The sequence below is a fragment of a genome, unplaced genomic scaffold (genome assembly GCF_019419815.1).
Source record: "Pyrus x bretschneideri cultivar Hongxiangsu unplaced genomic scaffold, Pyrus_bretschneideri_v1 Contig4, whole genome shotgun sequence".
NCBI lineage: Eukaryota > Viridiplantae > Streptophyta > Magnoliopsida > Rosales > Rosaceae > Pyrus > Pyrus x bretschneideri.
In genome coordinates this window covers 1,499,476-1,517,656 of record NW_025999723.1, presented here as the reverse complement: position 1 = coordinate 1,517,656, position 18,181 = coordinate 1,499,476, and the positions used below count along the sequence as shown (strand labels likewise).

General features: G+C 37.4%; 1 protein-coding gene across 1 annotated transcript; it reads right to left on the bottom strand.

Annotated features, from left to right (window-relative positions):
* Positions 1-8,216: 8,216 nt before the first annotated feature.
* Positions 8,217-13,288, bottom strand: PME1 (probable pectinesterase/pectinesterase inhibitor 34). The gene is given in 3 exon segments (NM_001302330.1): positions 8,217-8,974; positions 9,867-10,003; positions 12,172-13,288. Coding segments are annotated over 3 exon segments (1,848 nt in total). The 5' UTR covers positions 13,185-13,288; the 3' UTR covers positions 8,217-8,276.
* Between the last annotated feature and the right edge of the window lie 4,893 nt (positions 13,289-18,181).

Sequence of the window (18,181 nt, the reverse complement as noted above, 5' to 3'; positions counted from 1 at the left end):
GATACACTCAGTACAATCTACAAAGGAGTAGATCGAGTCAAGAAAGTGAGGTTACAATCACTTCGAGCAGATTTTGAAACTGCTCATATGAATGAAGGGGAGAGCATCTCCGACTATCACTCAAGGCTCATTGTGATAGTAAATTAGATGAGGAGAAATGGCGAGAGACTCGATGAAGTACGAGTTGTGGAAAAGATACTCCGATCACTCACATCTAAGTTTGAGCATGTGGTGACTGCCATTGAGGAATCCAAGGATTTGGAGGTGATGAGCGCAGAAGAGCTACTAGGATCCCTCCTAGTTCACGAGCAACGCATTCAGAAAAATGCAAGCCCCACAACGCTAGAGCAAGCTTTGGAGTCAAAGTTGAATATTGACAAACCAAATAAAGGTCGTGGGCAGTGGAACTCACGTCGTGGGAGCTCATCCAACCGTAGCCGAGGACGAGCCCGAGGAAGAGGTCGAGGCTATGCACAAAATCAAGGTCAGTCTCAGGAGTGGAGATCTACTCGAGGAAAGGCGCATATCCAGTGTCACAACTGTAAGCAATATGGACATTATGCCAATGAATGTTCACATAAAAATGGTGAGCATGTCAACATGGCAGAATCAAGTGGAAATACTGATGAAGAACTTACAGTCTTACTAGCACACCATGATTCCAGAAGCCAACAAGATGTTTGGTATTTGGACTCTGGTGCAAGCAATCACATGTGTGGAAAGAAGGAGTTTTTTGCCGAACTCAAAGAAGGGGCCTATGGATCTGTAAGTCTTGGTGACTCCTCAAAGTTGCCAGTTGAAGGCAAAGGGAAGATCAAGATCATCCAGAAGGATGGAAGAGAAGAATACATCTCCGATACCTACTACATACCAGGTATGAAGAGCAACATTCTGAGCATTGGTCAACTGCTCCAGAAAGGGTACATTATACATATGGAGAACATGCTTCTCACTCTCAGGAATGCAAGGAGAAAGCTTATTGCACGTGTTCGAATGTCAAAGAACCGGATGTTTCCGTTGAATTTGAACACAAAGATTGGAAGCTGCAACATCGGTGTAATGGAAGATGAGTCATGGAAATGGCATCTTCGATTTGGCCATCTTAATTTCAATGGCCTAAAGTTGCTGTCAAGTGGAGGAATGGTTCGTGGTCTACCCCAGATTGAAGCCACACGCCAAGTATGTGAAGGTTGTGTGCTTGGCAAGCAAGCACGACTATCGTTCCCTGTTGGTGATACATGGAGAGCAAAGGCACCACTGCAGTTGGTGCACACAGATATATGTGGTCCATTGGATCCCATGTCTTATGGAGGTAATAAATATTTTATTACCTTCATTGATGATTTCAGTAGAAAGACTTGGGTCTATTTTCTCAAGGAGAAGTCAGCTGCCCTAAAAATTTTCAAGGAGTTCAAGGCACTCACAGAGGCAGAAAGTAACCACAAGCTTGTGGCTGTGAGATCAGATAGAGGTGGAGAGTACACCTCCAATGCTTTCCAAGCATACTGCAAGGAGCAAGGAATTAGGCATCAACTTACTGCTGCCTATACCCCACAGCAAAATGGGATAGCCGAAAGAAAGAATCGAACCATCCTTGACATGACAAGGTCCATGCTTAAGGAGAAGAATTTGCCAAAAGAGTTATGGGCAGAAGCTGTAGCTTGTTCGATTTATTTGTTGAATCGATGTCCAACAAAGAGTGTCAAGAGGATGACACCACAAGAGGCTTGGAGTGGATACAAGCCGAATGTTACACACCTAAGAATTTTTGGGTGTGTTGCATATGCTCAAGTTCCAGAAGCCAAGAGGAGGAAACTTGATGATAGAGGTGAGAAGTGTGTGTTTGTGGGCTATAGTGAAGAGTCCAAGGCATACAAGCTCTACAACCCACTAACTGGCAAACTAGTGGTTAGTAGAGATGTCATCTTCAGTGAGGAAGAGACATGGACGTGGAACAACAAAGAAGTCAGTAAAGAGAAGATCGTCTCCACTGATTTTGAAGAACCAGAAGTTGTACCACCGATTGAGCAACAGCCTACTCAAACAATCACAACAACTCCAGTGCACAGAATTGCAAGGAGTGGTCCTACATCTAGTGAGGAAAGCAGCTCCTCAACTCCAGTGAGGTTAAGGAGTCTCACAGAGATTTATGGACAAGAAGAAGAAGAAGAAACCAACCTTTTTTGCTTGTATGCAGACCACGAGCCTTTCTCATTCAATGAAGCTGTGGAAGAAGATTGTTGGAAGAAAGCCATGGAAGAAGAGATCCATGCCATCGAGAAGAATGACACTTGGGAGCTGACAAAGCTCCCACCAAATCAGAAGGCTATTGGTGTCAAGTGGGTTTACAAGATCAAACGCACTGCAGATGGGAGTGTGGATCGATACAAATCAAGGCTTGTAGCAAAGGGCTACAAACAGAAGTATGGAGTGGACTATGATGAAGTCTATGCTCCAGTTGCGAGACTTGACACGGTAAGATTGCTAATCTCTCTTGCCGCACATCATAAATGGAAAATTTATCAACTAGATGTCAAGTCAGCCTTCCTTAATGGAGTACTTGAGGAAGAAGTGTACGTGGAACAACCAGAAGGCTTCCAAGTACAAGGAGAAGAAGATAAGGTGTATCGTTTGAAGAAGGCTTTGTACGGCCTCAAGCAAGCACCACGAGCTTGGAACTCAAGGATCGACAACTACCTTCACCAAAATGGATTTCAGAAATGTCCATACGAGCATTCAGTTTACATGAAGAATGGTGAAAAAGGGGAGTTCTTAATTATTTGTCTCTATGTAGATGATTTATTGTTTACAGGAAACAATGAGGCAATGTTCCATGAGTTCAAGCAATCCATGTTCAGTGAATTCGAGATGACTGACAATGGATTAATGTCATACTTTCTTGGCATAGAAGTAAAGCAAGAAAGTGATGGTATCTACATCTCTCAACAAAGGTACATGAGAGACATATTGAAGAAGTTCAATATGGACAAGTGCAACACTGTCAATACCCCAGTCGCAACTGGATTGAAGCTGTCCAAAGGAGGAGAGGGTGAGTTTGTAAACTCAACAGTGTACAAAAGCCTCGTTGGAAGCCTAAGGTACCTTACAATCACAAGACCTGATATAGTTTATAGTGTTGGACTCGTGAGTCGATACATGGAAACACCAAGGGAGTCTCATTGGCCGGCCGCCAAGAGAATTTTGAGGTACATAAGAGGTACTCTAAACTATGGTCTATTTTATAATTTTGGTGAAGATGCAAAATTATTTGGTTATTCAGATAGTGATTGGGGAGGTGACCAAGATGAAAGGAAAAGCACAACTGGCTATGTGTTTTTTCTAGGATCAACAGCTTTCTCATGGACTTCAAAGAAGCAATCAATTGTTGCTTTGTCATCATGTGAAGCCGAGTATGTTGCTGTAGCCTCAACCGTGTGTGAGGCAATTTGGTTAAGAAATCTGTTGAAGTCAGTGTGTCATCCACAAGTGGAATCGACTGTGATTCACGTAGATAACGTGTCTGCAATCAAACTTGCAAAGAATCCTGTTCAACATGGAAGGAGCAAGCACATTGATACCAGGTTCCATTTTCTAAGGGACCATGTGAAGCAAAAGACAATTGAACTTGTCTACTGTCACACCAAGGAACAAGTGGCAGACATCTTCACAAAGCCATTGCCAATTGAAACATTCCGGCTACTGCGTGAAATGCTAGGAATGAAGGCGTTTTGATTTGAGGAGCTGTGTTGGAAATTCAAATCAAAACAAGTTGCTGCTAGCTATTGTTGAAAATCAATGTCAAAGTTAGGCATTGAAAGTTAGGCAATGTTAGGTATGGTTGAATAAAAATTATTAGGTGCAATTAATGTGTTTTGTGTGGTAATAAATAATCTTAGTTTAATCATTTGGTTTGCTATAAATACCCAAGTTCTCAAGCATTGTAAATCATCCAATCCTAATCCCACTTCCAATTGTGAAGAAGCTTGTAAGCTTTCTTATTCCAACAGTTTGTAAATCTTTTTCATATATCAAAGTCCAAGTGTTTTGCCAAAGCTTGTTGCTTCCCTCCTTTCTCTATTTCTTTCTTTGTCCAATTTTATTTGAGAGTGCAAAGTGAAAGAGGTGTGATAGAGTTTGTAAACTTATCACCCATATATTTTTGGTATTGAGTTAGTAAACTCTCAAATACCAACATTCTTGTCCTCATCTGCCGCTCCCGGTCTCTACTTCCTCCATCATCCCTCTCGTGATCCCTCAGACGGCTACTCTTCTGTCCACCCATGTCCCTTAGCAGTTCGCAACACGTTCGATTTCAAGAGGAACGAAATTAACTCAAGAATTTGAGGAATGCGGCACCAAAAACAATTGTTCGAGAAAGAAAGAATGTAATAAGGTAGAAAAGATGTCACTCGTCGCATATATATAACACAAACCCTAGGAAAACTTGAGTCCCAAGCCACTTGGAAGTCCCAACTAAACTAGGAAACCAAATCCTACTTAGTATTTGCTTATTGTTATGAGAACAAATTGAATAATCCTACTTGGTATTTTACAGGTGATAGAATAATTTACACTAAATTCATCTAAACTAAGGGGAGGAATTCAAATACAAAATGGACGAATGCTCGTAAACAACTAAACTAAAAGCCACTTACAATCCTACTTGGTACTTACTTTTCGTAGTTTGCCTTTTTAACGTCTAAAGATATAAGATTGCCTCGGGTAATAAGATGGCTACTAAAAACAACAATTTAATATTAGTCTAGTAGTATTCTTCTTCATGTGTAAGTGAGAGATTTTAGGTTCTAATCTCATGAATGTCTAGTTTGCAACAAACTTATTCTCCAACCCCTTAGTGTATATGTATTGTTGTATCCAAACAAAAAATAAATAAAAAATTATGAGAGTAAAATAGTATAAACTGATCTTATAAGCTAATATTTTTCAATAAATATACTGATATGAAAGATAGATTGTTTTAGTCAATCATTGAAACACATCAAAGACATACACAATACACGATTTTTTTTTTCTTTTTATAAGAATGACAATGTTAGTTGGTTAAATAGTTATTAGGGGAGCAATGGTGATCAACCATGCACCATAATGCATAAACATGATTGAAACCTGTCAAAATCGATAACAGCGAGAAATGACTAGGGATTATTTAGATAATAATTTTTTTCATTTAAAAAAAACAACCTTTTAGGTTTTAAATAGTAATTATATATTAGGACATTATAAGTCATTTAATATTAAAATTATAAATGGAGATAAAACAATCCCATGCATATCCTTATTTATTTATATTCTTTAATCCTTTCTGCTTATAAAAACCATTCAACATACAAAAATTCACTTCCAAAAAACACCACCATTCTTTTTGAGAAAAACTAACGAATAGTTCAAAAAAAAAAAACTTTAGTTTTAATAAAAATGACAAATAAAGGTGTAGTGAATAGTACCGGAACAAGATAAAAATGTGATTTTTCTTTAAAAGTGAACAATATCGGGAATGTTTCGTTAAAACTTCTTTCTTTTTATTTTCATCGTGCTCCTTTTCTTTATGTGCTTTTGGTTGCAGAAAGCATTTTCTAGACCTTCGAAAACCAGTCCTAAATTGGCTCTTGGAATATCATCATGGTTGCGTTTCAGATGTTTCGGTCGGTTCAGGGGAGGAGTTGTAGCGAAAGCAATTCGGCCCCTCCATGTGAAAAATCAAACGAAAATACATGACGTTGTGAACCATATCAAAATTTGGGTGGGTAACATCCTTATAGGAAAGAACCATGTGAGCATTTGGTGTTTTGTGGCACAAAAATGGGTAAAAAGTTCAAAAATCGCATTCGTCAACTTGACTTGGTCATCTCCCACCACCACCTCCACGACGTGAGCTGGCCATGTCCTTTGTCCTTGGTCTTGGAAATGGAGGGTACCCATCTATCTATCCCTACCCAACCTTCACTTATGGGGGGGACCAAAGAAAGGGGCACTTAGTTTGACCTAAATACAATGACAAAATACTACTTGCAGCAACCCATATAATTCATCATAAGTTACTAGCTTGTATGCAATTTGTCCACTCCAAGAAATTCGGCTTTTAAGATGGGTTTTTGGATCGAATGGCGATTTCTAACGAGACGTTATTCAGTCATTTCTCACTTCCTTTGACAAATTATGTGCAAGGAAATGGAAAGATATTATCGGGTTCGGACAACCAGGCCACATGGCCGTTCGGCCAGTACAAAGACGGATGGGGGATGTTTTGTGCCTATATTCACATAGCAGGGTAGTCAATACTTTTGAACTTTTCAGGAAATGGATGTAGATTTGTGGTGCTATGCCTGTTTATGGGGTCACATCAATACGTTCTAAGAAGAATTATTTGAATATCAACCTCATTGATATTATCGATTTCATAAGTATCATACCAAATTCCATCAATCGAATCACTTTTCGAGAAATACAAGACATCTAAGTCACACAAGTAAAGAGATTCATTCATTAATAAGAAAAAGAAAAAACTTGAACGATGGTTGGATTGATGATGAAATAGAATCATGGGTCTCGAATAGCGATTCTATTGATGATAAAGAAAGAGAATTCTTGGTTCAATTCTCCACCTTAACGATAGAAAAAATGATTGAACAAATTCAATTGAGTTTGACTCATAGAGATCATTTATCAAAGAATGATTCTGGTTATCAAATGATTGAACAACCGGGAGCAATTTACTTACAATACTTTGTTGACATTCATAAAAGTATCGAATGAATTATGAGTTCAATACATTGTGTTTTGCAAAAAGACGGATATTCCTTGCTCATTATCAGGCGATCACTTGTTCACAAACCTCATGTGGGGCTAATAGTATTCATTTCCCATCTCATGGAAAACTCTTTTCGTTCTGCTTAGCCTTATCCCTCTCTAGGGGTATTCTAGTGATAGAACTGAATGATCCTATTTGGTCAAATACCGATCGTCAAACTCTTGTGTTCCTTTCATTATAGTATTTTTGAACAAGTTGTTGGCTAACTATTCCAAGGGTTTTGTTGTTGATGATACAACATAATTGGCAATTGTTGGCCGTGTTAATGAGATAAACTGAACTCCGATAAAATATAATTGTTATAAGAAAATTTAAACATATAAGATTATGCGATTGACTTGAGATATTGCTACAATGACATTTTCATGATAACCATTCTCCATATTAGGGGCAGTCATAATTACAGGTCACCGAATTCAAAAGGCAAAAAAGAAGTTCCACAGAAGACGTTACATGCAAATTTCTCTCATTGTAAAAAGTAACCCGATTTGTGGACTTGTGGCCCAAGTTTCATGGTATTTCATTTTTGATGAAATATGTTTTGTAGTTTCAATCTAAGCTGCTTCGAGGAAGGTCAGGTTCCTGGCTCCCAGTACAACTTTTTCTCCAAACCGTCTACGACAGCACCGACACAAACACATCAAATTAAAATCTAATCAACTGTATTAAAATTGGCAACGACTACAAAGACAAGAGTAATTATTTGAAAATGACATTAGTGTCCTCCAGTACTACATTATGTAGATAAGAAAATCAATTCCTTTCTTTTATTAAAAAGGAGACAACTAGTGATAAATCACGGTTATCCACATCTTTCGAGTTTAGAGAGACTATGAGAAATTTCACCCTACTCGTGACCACAGTCAAGCAAACTCATGTAGAAAATCAATCCGTTAGACATCTGCTAAGGAGTTAACAACACTTTTTTGTCCAAAAAAACAAAGAGCTAACAAAAAATTTCGTCTAAAGTGTCGTTTGCTGTCACTCCAACTCGGTCTTCAAATTCTATCTTTTAATTTAAAATATTAATATTTTGATTTATCTTATCTTGTAGGATTCAAGTTTTATTTCTCGTTCTTTTAGCTTTACTAGACAATAACTTTGGATATAATATATTGCAGGACCCAATTTGTTAACTTGATATAGGAACTGGCCTTATATATTTGCAAGGTCAATTGCTAATTTGTTAATTTGTTTAGCTGCTACCTTCGTTGAATATGCGTTTTTTTATGTGGCATAACAAATCTAACTTTACTGCTAAAATGCTACCTTCCTTATATAAATTGTATATCATCATTTGAGTTAAATGACCAAAGAGAACAATACAACTTATTCACTTATATATTGTTGAAAAAAATATACAACCAAAAAAAAAAAAACACTACATTCTTACAGTTACCAAGGGAATAAGAGCATTTACCCACTAAAGAACTACCGCCGGTGTAATTTAGACTGATAAACCGGCCAAGAATGCCACCCCGGTGGACGGCAACCATGACGACCCATATATAAACTGTGCAACAGTGAACTTACCGGCCTCCACCGGAGAGGTAATAACCCGATACCCAGGCCAAGTTACTCGTTGCCCTACCGCCGCGCCAGGGCCAGAGTTCATGTATTCACCGTAGTAGAGGGTATCTAGGGCGAAATTCCCATTCCACTCAAGCCATCCACGCGGATGAACGTGATCACCAATGAACGATAACATGTAAACTGTCCTAGAGTACAACTTCCACGGACGGCCTAGATACGTCGGGAAGCTACCCTTTGAACCCTCGAGCTCCGGAGTGGCGAGGATCCGGCAATCATGGATAGAAATGCCTGTGTTCTGATTCGGGTCCTTCCGGTTTTGGGCTGTGATCGTGTTTTTTTGATTCGCCATGGGCTTGCGAGCGTAGAGGCTACACTTTTGGAACACTACAGCCGCATTGCCAAAAATGAAATCCACTGTCCCGTAAATATCCGTTTCACGTACGAATTGGCGATTCGAGTGCACGTAAAATGTGTCTTGGTATCCGATGATGCTGCAGTGGTAGACCACAGCGTGGTCCGCTCCTATTCGGAGGGCGACGGCTTGGTGCTTGTCCGGTCCGGCGTAGTTCTCGAACGTTAGGTCACGTGCAATAAAACCAGCTCCTTGAGCAGCTGTGGACCAACAAGAAATAAATTCAATAAACCATATAATTTCTGTATTCACCTATAAATCTGGCTATGAAATATGCCATTGATAAGTCATCCACCTCCAATAATGTGATTTGTGTTGCTTTCAACTATTGTGGGACGGAAGGTTTGGTACGACGCTGTTGTCCAATTTCCTTTCATGTCTAACTGGAAAAGTGTAGTTAAATGTGATAGGATTTGATTGGACAAGATTTGGATGGAGGAGAAGATTTTGGATGGGATTACAAAAGAAGGTTGATTTATAGACGAAAAATGAGAACATTCCACTTATAGATCCAGAATAATTTTAACCCTAAATTCCAAAATTTTAAGCTTACAAGAACTCCAATGGAATAATTTAGATGCCACCTATTTGTAGTAAAAAAATGGAAGAAAAAGGCTAACATCTTAAACATGAGAGGGTCTTTCATGCAACCTATGCAAAATTAAAAGTCAGTGAGTGGTTAACTGATAATAGTCTCGAGGGAAACAGTTTATGTCCACCCATGTTAAAACTTCATTTTCGATTTTTATTTGATTTGTTCAGTCAAATTACCAAAACGAAAAATAAATAAGAAGATGGGAGAAAAATAGTGAGTGAATATCACTTCTCGATATTTACACAATTGGTAGGTTTTCTCTTCTTGAGCGATTGGGTTAGAAAGGTAATTTGGGGTTATGAGGTCAGACAAACGTCACCAAGTTGCATCAAACTGAAAGCTTCTGTTAACATAACGGGCCCCGTGTAAGTAGTAACTGTTGTCATGCATGGTAGTGAGTGGGAGGGGGCCCACATGTTATTGGTGACCATAAAGAAAAGAGGACAATGATTCGAAAATTACAACGTGAAAAGAAGACGGCATTTGACGGAACTTACCGAAAGTTGCAGTGTGGAATGTGGTCACTTTCTGCGCGACGTTTTTCCCTCCGGTAATTATGGTTTTGCCCTTCCCGTCTCCGATGAACATCAAGTTGGTCTTCTTCCTCGCCACCTTCAAATTACTCTCTTCGTACCTAAAATATGAACAAGAAATCATCCTTAATAATTTACACCAAAAGGGAAAAAAGAAAAGCGAATTGCACAACAAAAACTTACTTGCATCAGAAATGTCACGCATAACAAGCCATTTACACAATCATTTAACAATATTTAGGGCTGGTTTGGTATTGTTGTGCTTTGAAAAAAAAAACTATTTCTGTTGTACTGTAAAAATAAGCTCATTTTACTTATTCACGTTTTCAGCTTTTTTCACCTAAAACTGTGAAAATTAGCTGTTTTTAAATGTTTACCAAATACCTTTTTAAACTTAACTTTTTTTTATATACATTTTTTATAAAAGTATTTCAGTACCAAATCAGTACTTAATTAAATAAAAGTATTGTCATGGCGACATTTGAATGTAAGAGAATTTCTTTCGAAACTTGTGCATTCAAACGTTTGAAGTTTGTAGTGCATGCCAGCAGAGAGTTTAATTGACCACACAAGTCAAGTTGTTGTCAAATTACATGCAAAAATCCAACGTCCACTGTACGGTTGATGACCCGGGTAGAAAACGACGTTTACTACTAAGAGCATCTTGAAATGAGATGTTAAAATATTCAAATCAGCAGTAACAATAACAAAAAATAGCATTAATATTTTCCAACCGATGAGTCAAATTTGATGTGGTATGACATGGATTGATATATCTCCTCATTGTTGCCAAATTTGACAGCACCTTCAGATTTGTTTAATTAATTATTAAATGCTTTTTATTAATTTTTTATTGCTTTAAACTATTATCCTTTTATTTCTTTTCATTCCCAATGCAAAGAAAATACATATGCATTATTATTTTATGTTTAAAATTTGACATATCGGCTGGAGATTAAAAGTTTAAAAGATGCCAAAGTGCCACTTAAGCCTTCAAATTTAAATTTTAGGTTTAAAATTTGACATCTCCAACTCCTTTGGAGATGGTCTAAGACTTTTTGGTGTATCGAGACACAATTTGGCATACTAAGTGTCTTAAATCAAATAATTGGATACATAAAAAAAAAAAAAAATTCAACTACTTATATTGTCACGCTTTGTGTACCCGTATTCCTGACGTATTAAATTCATATTCGTCTATTACATAATCCAAATAATGTATGCATGTGTCATGACTTGCGACCAATCTCTACCGACCACCACCACACGACAACATAAAGAAGATAAAATAAAATTTTCAAGTTCCATTGATGGCCATCAAATTAATTTAAGAACATGACATCACCAGTTCATAGAAAAACAATGGGGTATTTATGTAAAAGTGATGGAGTTAGGGGGAGGATTAATAAGTCCTCTCACATGATTATAGCTGTGTGTGAAAAAAGGGAGCTCACTCAAGTCAATGCTCCAATCGATACGCACAAGGAATTAACACAAAAAGTTAGGAGAAAAATCTTTTCACGGACATAATGTTAACCTAAAGCAACTAAAATCGGTGCTCAAAAAGTAATTAAACGAAAAAGAACAACGATAAGGTTAGGAAAATCAGTTGTTTAGATCGAATTTTATAAATTATATGACGTAATTATTAAAAAAATTATTATTTAAATGTTAATTAACGTGTTTATTTTTTATTTATGTCACATAACATAATTTACAAATTTAATAAAAGTTATTCTATCTAAGATTACTAAAAGAAAAAACAAATGTTTACATGAAATCTTTTCCGAAACAACTGCCAAAACCACTTTCAAAACATAATTTTTTGTCATAAAATTAATATTATTAAAAAGTACAAAATTGACTGTATTAGTGACGCACTCTCACAAGCGACGATAGATTTTTCAATGTGATCAGCACACGAGGTGGTACATCATGTGTCACTATACAAATAGTAGGATATGTGTGTTAAAAAGTTAATAACTTCAAAAATAAAATTTTCTACCCCTTACATAAAAACACGTGATGTATCACTCGTGTTTCCGTCACAATAAAAAAATTATCCACAAATCACAAACAATCAAATTTAAAAAGCAATATAATTAAGTTCCACCTCATAATTCAGCCATAAGGAAATTTAACTTTAATAGCGATTATGAACAAGTGATTAGTTTAGTGCGTCTCTAAATGATTAATCCAAAAGAAAGTAAAAAGGGTAGGAAAAGATAGTACGAAAGTAAACAACTTTATGAGTGAGTAGTGAACTTACCTTCCTGCTTTGACGTAAATAATTGTCCGACGAGAACTAGACTCCGGCGCCTTTTTGATCGCCTCCGCGATCGTCTTGAACGTCCCACTGCCATCTTTCGACACGATAATATCCGCCTGTATCTGCGATCCCGGCACCGCCAGCAACCTCCTCTCCCTCCTACCCAACCACCTCGGAAAATCTCGCGAGACATTGGCATTATCCCCCATTATATCGCGCTCCATGTCGGAATTACCTAACAACCTCCTCCGCCTGTTCTGTATCGGGACTCCGGAGAAATCGCCGCCCCCGATCGCCGAGTAAATTGCGAGGCAGTTGCTCACGAGTTCCGACAAGTCCTTGAGCCGCTGGTCCATCTCGTTCTTGACGTCGCCGCCATTGATTTGCTCAAAACCCTCCCCGCACGTGTCCTGGTTCGTGAGCGCTGCGCTCAGCCACGTCAGTACGTCCTGTGCGGACGTGGACGTGGACGCTGCGCCGGGGATGACGGAGGTGAGGGCACGGGAGAGGGCGTCGACGGAGTCGTCGAGGAGCTCGAGGCAGTCATCGTAGGCGGAGCGGGAGTAGGGATCCATCTGGCGGTAGGAGAGGGAGGAGGAGAGGTAGAGCGCCTTGCTGAGGCGCTGCAGCGTCATGTTGAAGGAAATGTGGACGAGGTCCTGCTCCGACGCGGTGGTGGAGCCGGGGAAGTCCAGTAGGGAGTCGACGCAGAGGGAGGGGAAGCGGGTCCTGGCGCACGCGTCTGAGATGGCCTTCGTGGGCTTGCGGTGGAGGGCGGAGGAGGCAGCGGAGTTCGAAGCTTTGGAGCGGCCGGCGAATAGGACGACTGCGGAGACGGCGGACGCGAGTATGAGTGCGACGGAGAGGAGAGAGATTAGGATGAGCTTGTTCTTGCGGCTGCGGCTGGTTGAGGAGGCGGATGACGTGGCGGTTTGTGGGAGTGATGGGTTTTCCGCCACGTGGTGCTTGGAGGAGCCTCCTGGCTCCGACGGTTGGACTCTGCCGTATTCCATATCCCTTTAGTAGAACTGAAAGCGGAAAGTTTACGACGTTGTTAGGACTGATATAGTGAAATTCACTGAGAGGGAGGGAGGAAATAAGAGAGAAGAAGTGTGGGTGGGGTTTAAAGACGGGCTGTGTATATATATATAGATAATTAGGAAATTAACTGATTTTTAAATTAGGTTTAAAATCTTAAATAATATGAATTATGTGGGGACGTAGGAGAATAAAAGAGGTTGTTGTGAGGTCGATGTCGAAGAGGGGATGAGCTGGCTGCTACTTTCATTTCTACACAAACTTACAGCCCAAGAATGACTTACACAACATAGAACGCCATAATAATACCTTACTCATGATATGTAAATTGTTCTCCTCATAACTTATATGAAGAGAGCCAAAAGAGGTTTCCATTAATTCCTCCTTCCTTTCTATCTTCCTTCTTCTTAGTTTTTATTTTTTACTTAATTTTGGTTTAACTAATATTAATTTCTTTGAATATTGCTTTGAACAAGTGGAGTAGGAGGGGATAGGAAATGTCCTCTGTCTGACGTCAAAATCGTCGTTAAAGTTGAGTGCTGTGGGCAGTGCATGCATTTGGCAATTTTGCATGATTCTCGTAGCTCTTACGCTAACTTGCATGCTAAGTAGTGCGTCTTGCTCCTTTTTTCGTTATGTTACATGAATTATTAATTATACTGGATGTTGGTATTGATTAGTGGATTGTACAATTTTTTTCACTTTTAAGTTTTATCCATTAGAGTATCCAGTTTCAACAAGAAATATTACTTTTGGATTTTTATCACGGGTCCGTGAAATAGAAAAGCAATTAATTTGCTCCTTGAAAATGGATTTAACAAATTAATTTTATGTTAATTTATATGGTGCCATTGATTGGATAAGTGTGACCTAGTCCAGTACCACGTTGTCACACTAACATAAAATTTGACGGAAGATAAGGAATGACCAAATTGGTTTGCCGAACACACTTCAGTAATTAAATTAATTGGTTTTCTACTTTAGAGATCATTTTAATTATAACGTCCAATTTGAGAGGTCAACCATTATAAGAACCCTATGAACTTTATAGGGATTCTTGCTAGCGAAATAAAATTTTCACTCAAAACTTTTAGAGTACATCAATAATTATTTATATTGGATATTGTAATAATTAGGGGTTTAAGAATTGTTAAACCTTATGTTTTAATCCGTTTGAACAAAAGAATCAGGTACCTTTCCGGGCATTTAGCTGGCTGTATAAAGTTTTCACTTTCCCTACGTTTGATAAATTATAAGCTATTTTTATCTGGTAATTAAACTTTGTCAATGTATATTTTAAAAGTTTCAGAAGAGTGCTAGGTAGTTTTGTTAAAACAAATATGTATTGAAAGAGGCAGAGTTAGTCAAAGGTCCCCACAGTTTAGCAGGGATTCATTAATACAGAGTTGGGCAGTGAATTTAAGCTAAATTTTGTAACAGGTCAGCTCTTTTGAAGCCCTAGTTGTTAGACAAATAAGAAATTAATTATAATTAAATTTTCATACGAAGAATGTAATTCTATATATTGTATTCTCATATCTATGAAATTATTCATTCAGCCAAATACAAATTTCTACATGATATTAGAGCAGGGTTTGGTGGTCGGACAAGAGAAATTACTAAAATTTTTGGATGAAATATGACAAATTTTAGCACCTTAAACTAGACACCATCTGTAAAGTTAAGTTGTTACCTTGCTTAAAACAAAGTCTTACTCTTGAAGTAAGCTGCCACCTCTTGATCACTAGCAAATCCACAGCTGAAGTAACCTTCCACCATTTGTTTAATGAAAGTTGTCTCCTTTCTATTGACAGCTTTTGCTTCTCTCAGCCCATTTTCACTTATGTCATAACCAGACCTAAGAGGTTAAAGTTTGAGAGAGAGATCTAAGCCAAGAAATACTTGGAGTAAGTGATAGTTGTTGGATCTCATAGTTTAGAACATAGTGAATCTGTAAGTTTCTTGTGCTGTTTGTCGAAATATAAAATATGAACTAAACTAGGGCTTTCCAAGCAATGGATTCATGACCATGCAAGCTGCGTATAAATTTTGCCATAATATATTTCGTTCCAATATATATAATGATATGCATGTGGTTCAATATCATAGTGAATTTAGTGTTGGGTTTCCATTTATGGGGGGCTAGATTCGAAACTCCCCCTCTTTTTAATTAAAATAATAAAATTAAAATTATATATATCATATATATATAGATCGATGTGATGCTTCCACAATAAATTGATCTTCTTCTACTTGTACATTCTTGGTCTTAATAATAACAATTTGAATAGGACTGATATGTACTTTTTGAGGGTTTGAGATAGTCAAAAATCAGACGAAACACGATGATGATGCTTTCAAGTTAAAACCTCATCAACTCCGCGACGTACGTTCTCTTACATTCGGCAAACCATGTCTGCATCCAAATAGTCCACAAATTGACCACCAACTACTGATGAGGACTACTGGTGTTTAGCCGATTAGGGGTTTTTCATTTGGTCCGATTTACACTAGGGTTGCTTCCTTATTACCAACATATAACTATAGTCTATATATGTATAAACAAATGTGATGATAACATGCATGTAATGATTTTTGGTACAAGTTAGATGCATTTACAGTTATCGATCCATCCAAAGTTGATATCTTACATTGCATATACAACTTGTTTATGAGTTGGTGTTCAATTAATATTTTGTGGACTTGGCGTTTAATAGAGCAAATTAACTTGTTTATGAGTCGTACGACGTCACACGGGCATTGACACCACAACGTTAAGTGCTAATTAACGATATAGTGTCATACTTTCTAAGTTTTTATTTGTATGATTATGGCATGTTAGCATGTGACACCTCTATAGCGGTATGCGCATGGTGACATCAATGAGACAAAAATGGGGCCGCTGAGATTTCACGGACAGAGCATCTGACAGTATTAAAATGTGAGTCGAACAATTTTCTTTCTCTAGTACAAGCAAAGCCTAAAACCTCTCAAGTCAAGTACAAGTTTGACTTTTTATTCTGTATACGAAAGAGGAGCTTCTTGTGTTCTTGCGGTTTGCATGTTACGTGACTCCCGATTAGCAACTCACTGTAACTTTCTATGTCTCTGTATGCATTATCACATGCCTTTTAAGGAAAGGAAAAAAAAATTAGTTGTGCTTCGCTTCTGACCATCAAATGGAATGTGAACAATCCATTCTCGTTTTTTGGAAACAAGGGGCGCTTCAAGTTTATTTTGTAAATCTCGATTCATATATTATCTTTACAAAAATTCAATTTATCTGAAATCATTTATCCATTCAATTACCACGATGAAATTTCAATTTGATGCCTCAAATATTTTCAATTTAACTAACATTTTGCAAGGATGATCTATGAGGTGCAACTTAAAAAATAGACGGTTCAAATCATTAAAGTTTAATATGGAGTAAGCCCTACAACTAATCCCCTTTTTTTTTGCAAAAAATGAGGATCGTTCCCTTGAAGGCTCCTTACATTATGCTATTTGATCTGCACGCTCATTATGTTAACCGACGTGATGTAATTTTTGTATTATCATCACTTTATATTGTTTGATTATACAAATTCACTCTAAATCAGTTTTTTTATCACCTGGAATAATGCACCAAATTAGCATTGTTATATAGGTTTGTATTGATGAATAAAATATTATTCTATCGTCTCTTGTAAAAAAAAAAAAAAAAATCATATTCTCCTTTATTTGGTTGCCTACAAACTAGTTACTAACACAAAAATATATCGATGAAAAGTAGCATATGCTCTGAAGCACAATAAAAGTTTAAAGTAAATGTATATACAAAAAGTAAAACCAAAATGGCATACTTAAAAGGAGATTTTATCTCAAAATTGTATTAAATTTACAGTATGAAGAGTAGTATTTATCGATGAACAATTATTTTGATTTAAATACGTCGTCTACTTAATTAGTTGTACATGAAATCTAAGAAAAATGAGTTGGTTGTCTAAAAAATCCAATAGGGATCCAGAGAAAAGGAAAGATTTGACCAAATTGCTAAAATTTGAGGAGATCTAGTGGTCTAGTGGTCACACCAAGCTAAAAAAGCAAGAGATTGAAAGCCATGCAGCTGCCATGCAACTGCATGTGCCTAATTCTATGATGGTACGGGACAAAGGACCTCTTGCTCGCTTCCTAATCACATGATTTGTTTCTAATTAACATTTTTCTAGATATACATTTAGCATTATTTGGAGCCATGCACTGATTAATGCTCCAGCTTCTCTAAGGAATGCTTGACAAAAACTATTCATCTGATGCAAAAATTCGCCACTGTATACGGCTAGATTCTATGCATGGCTCGTGTGCTGCTGCCAAAAACCCCAATTGCCACCCTTTTCTTTTCATTTTAATTATTTTAGTAAGAAAAATATTGTAACCATAAAAGAAGATAAACGCGATCGAGTCATCAAAATAAGAAGTTTTTTTTTTTTTTTTTTAACAATTTAAGTAACTTAATACAGATCTTACTGCTGATATGAGTTCGTTCCACAAAATTCTCTCATGATCTGAGTCATCTATTTTTAAATATTATTATGAGCATTTTATATTTGTCAACAACACTATTCCTTTATTGATCAGATTAGTTAGATAACCAGTTAACGGTGGACACTTTTATACATAAATGAGTGTTTCATATATAGTTAGGTTTTCTTTAAAGAGCATCGGCATGGACATGGTGGAGCTGTCCACATGCTTCCCTAACTAAAACAGCAGTATGATCCGACGGTTAAAAATTATTATAGATTTTAAGAGATTGAAACAGATAGATCGTTGGATGAAATTTAAAAAACTCGAATCATTTGATCCGGTGACCTTAGTCGAATTGATCTCTTTCCCAATTAATGGAGCGTTCGTGTTCCAAACATTCTATTGAGAATGATTTAACAATGTATCAGTAGCCCATCCACAAATATTATTCAACCAGAAATAT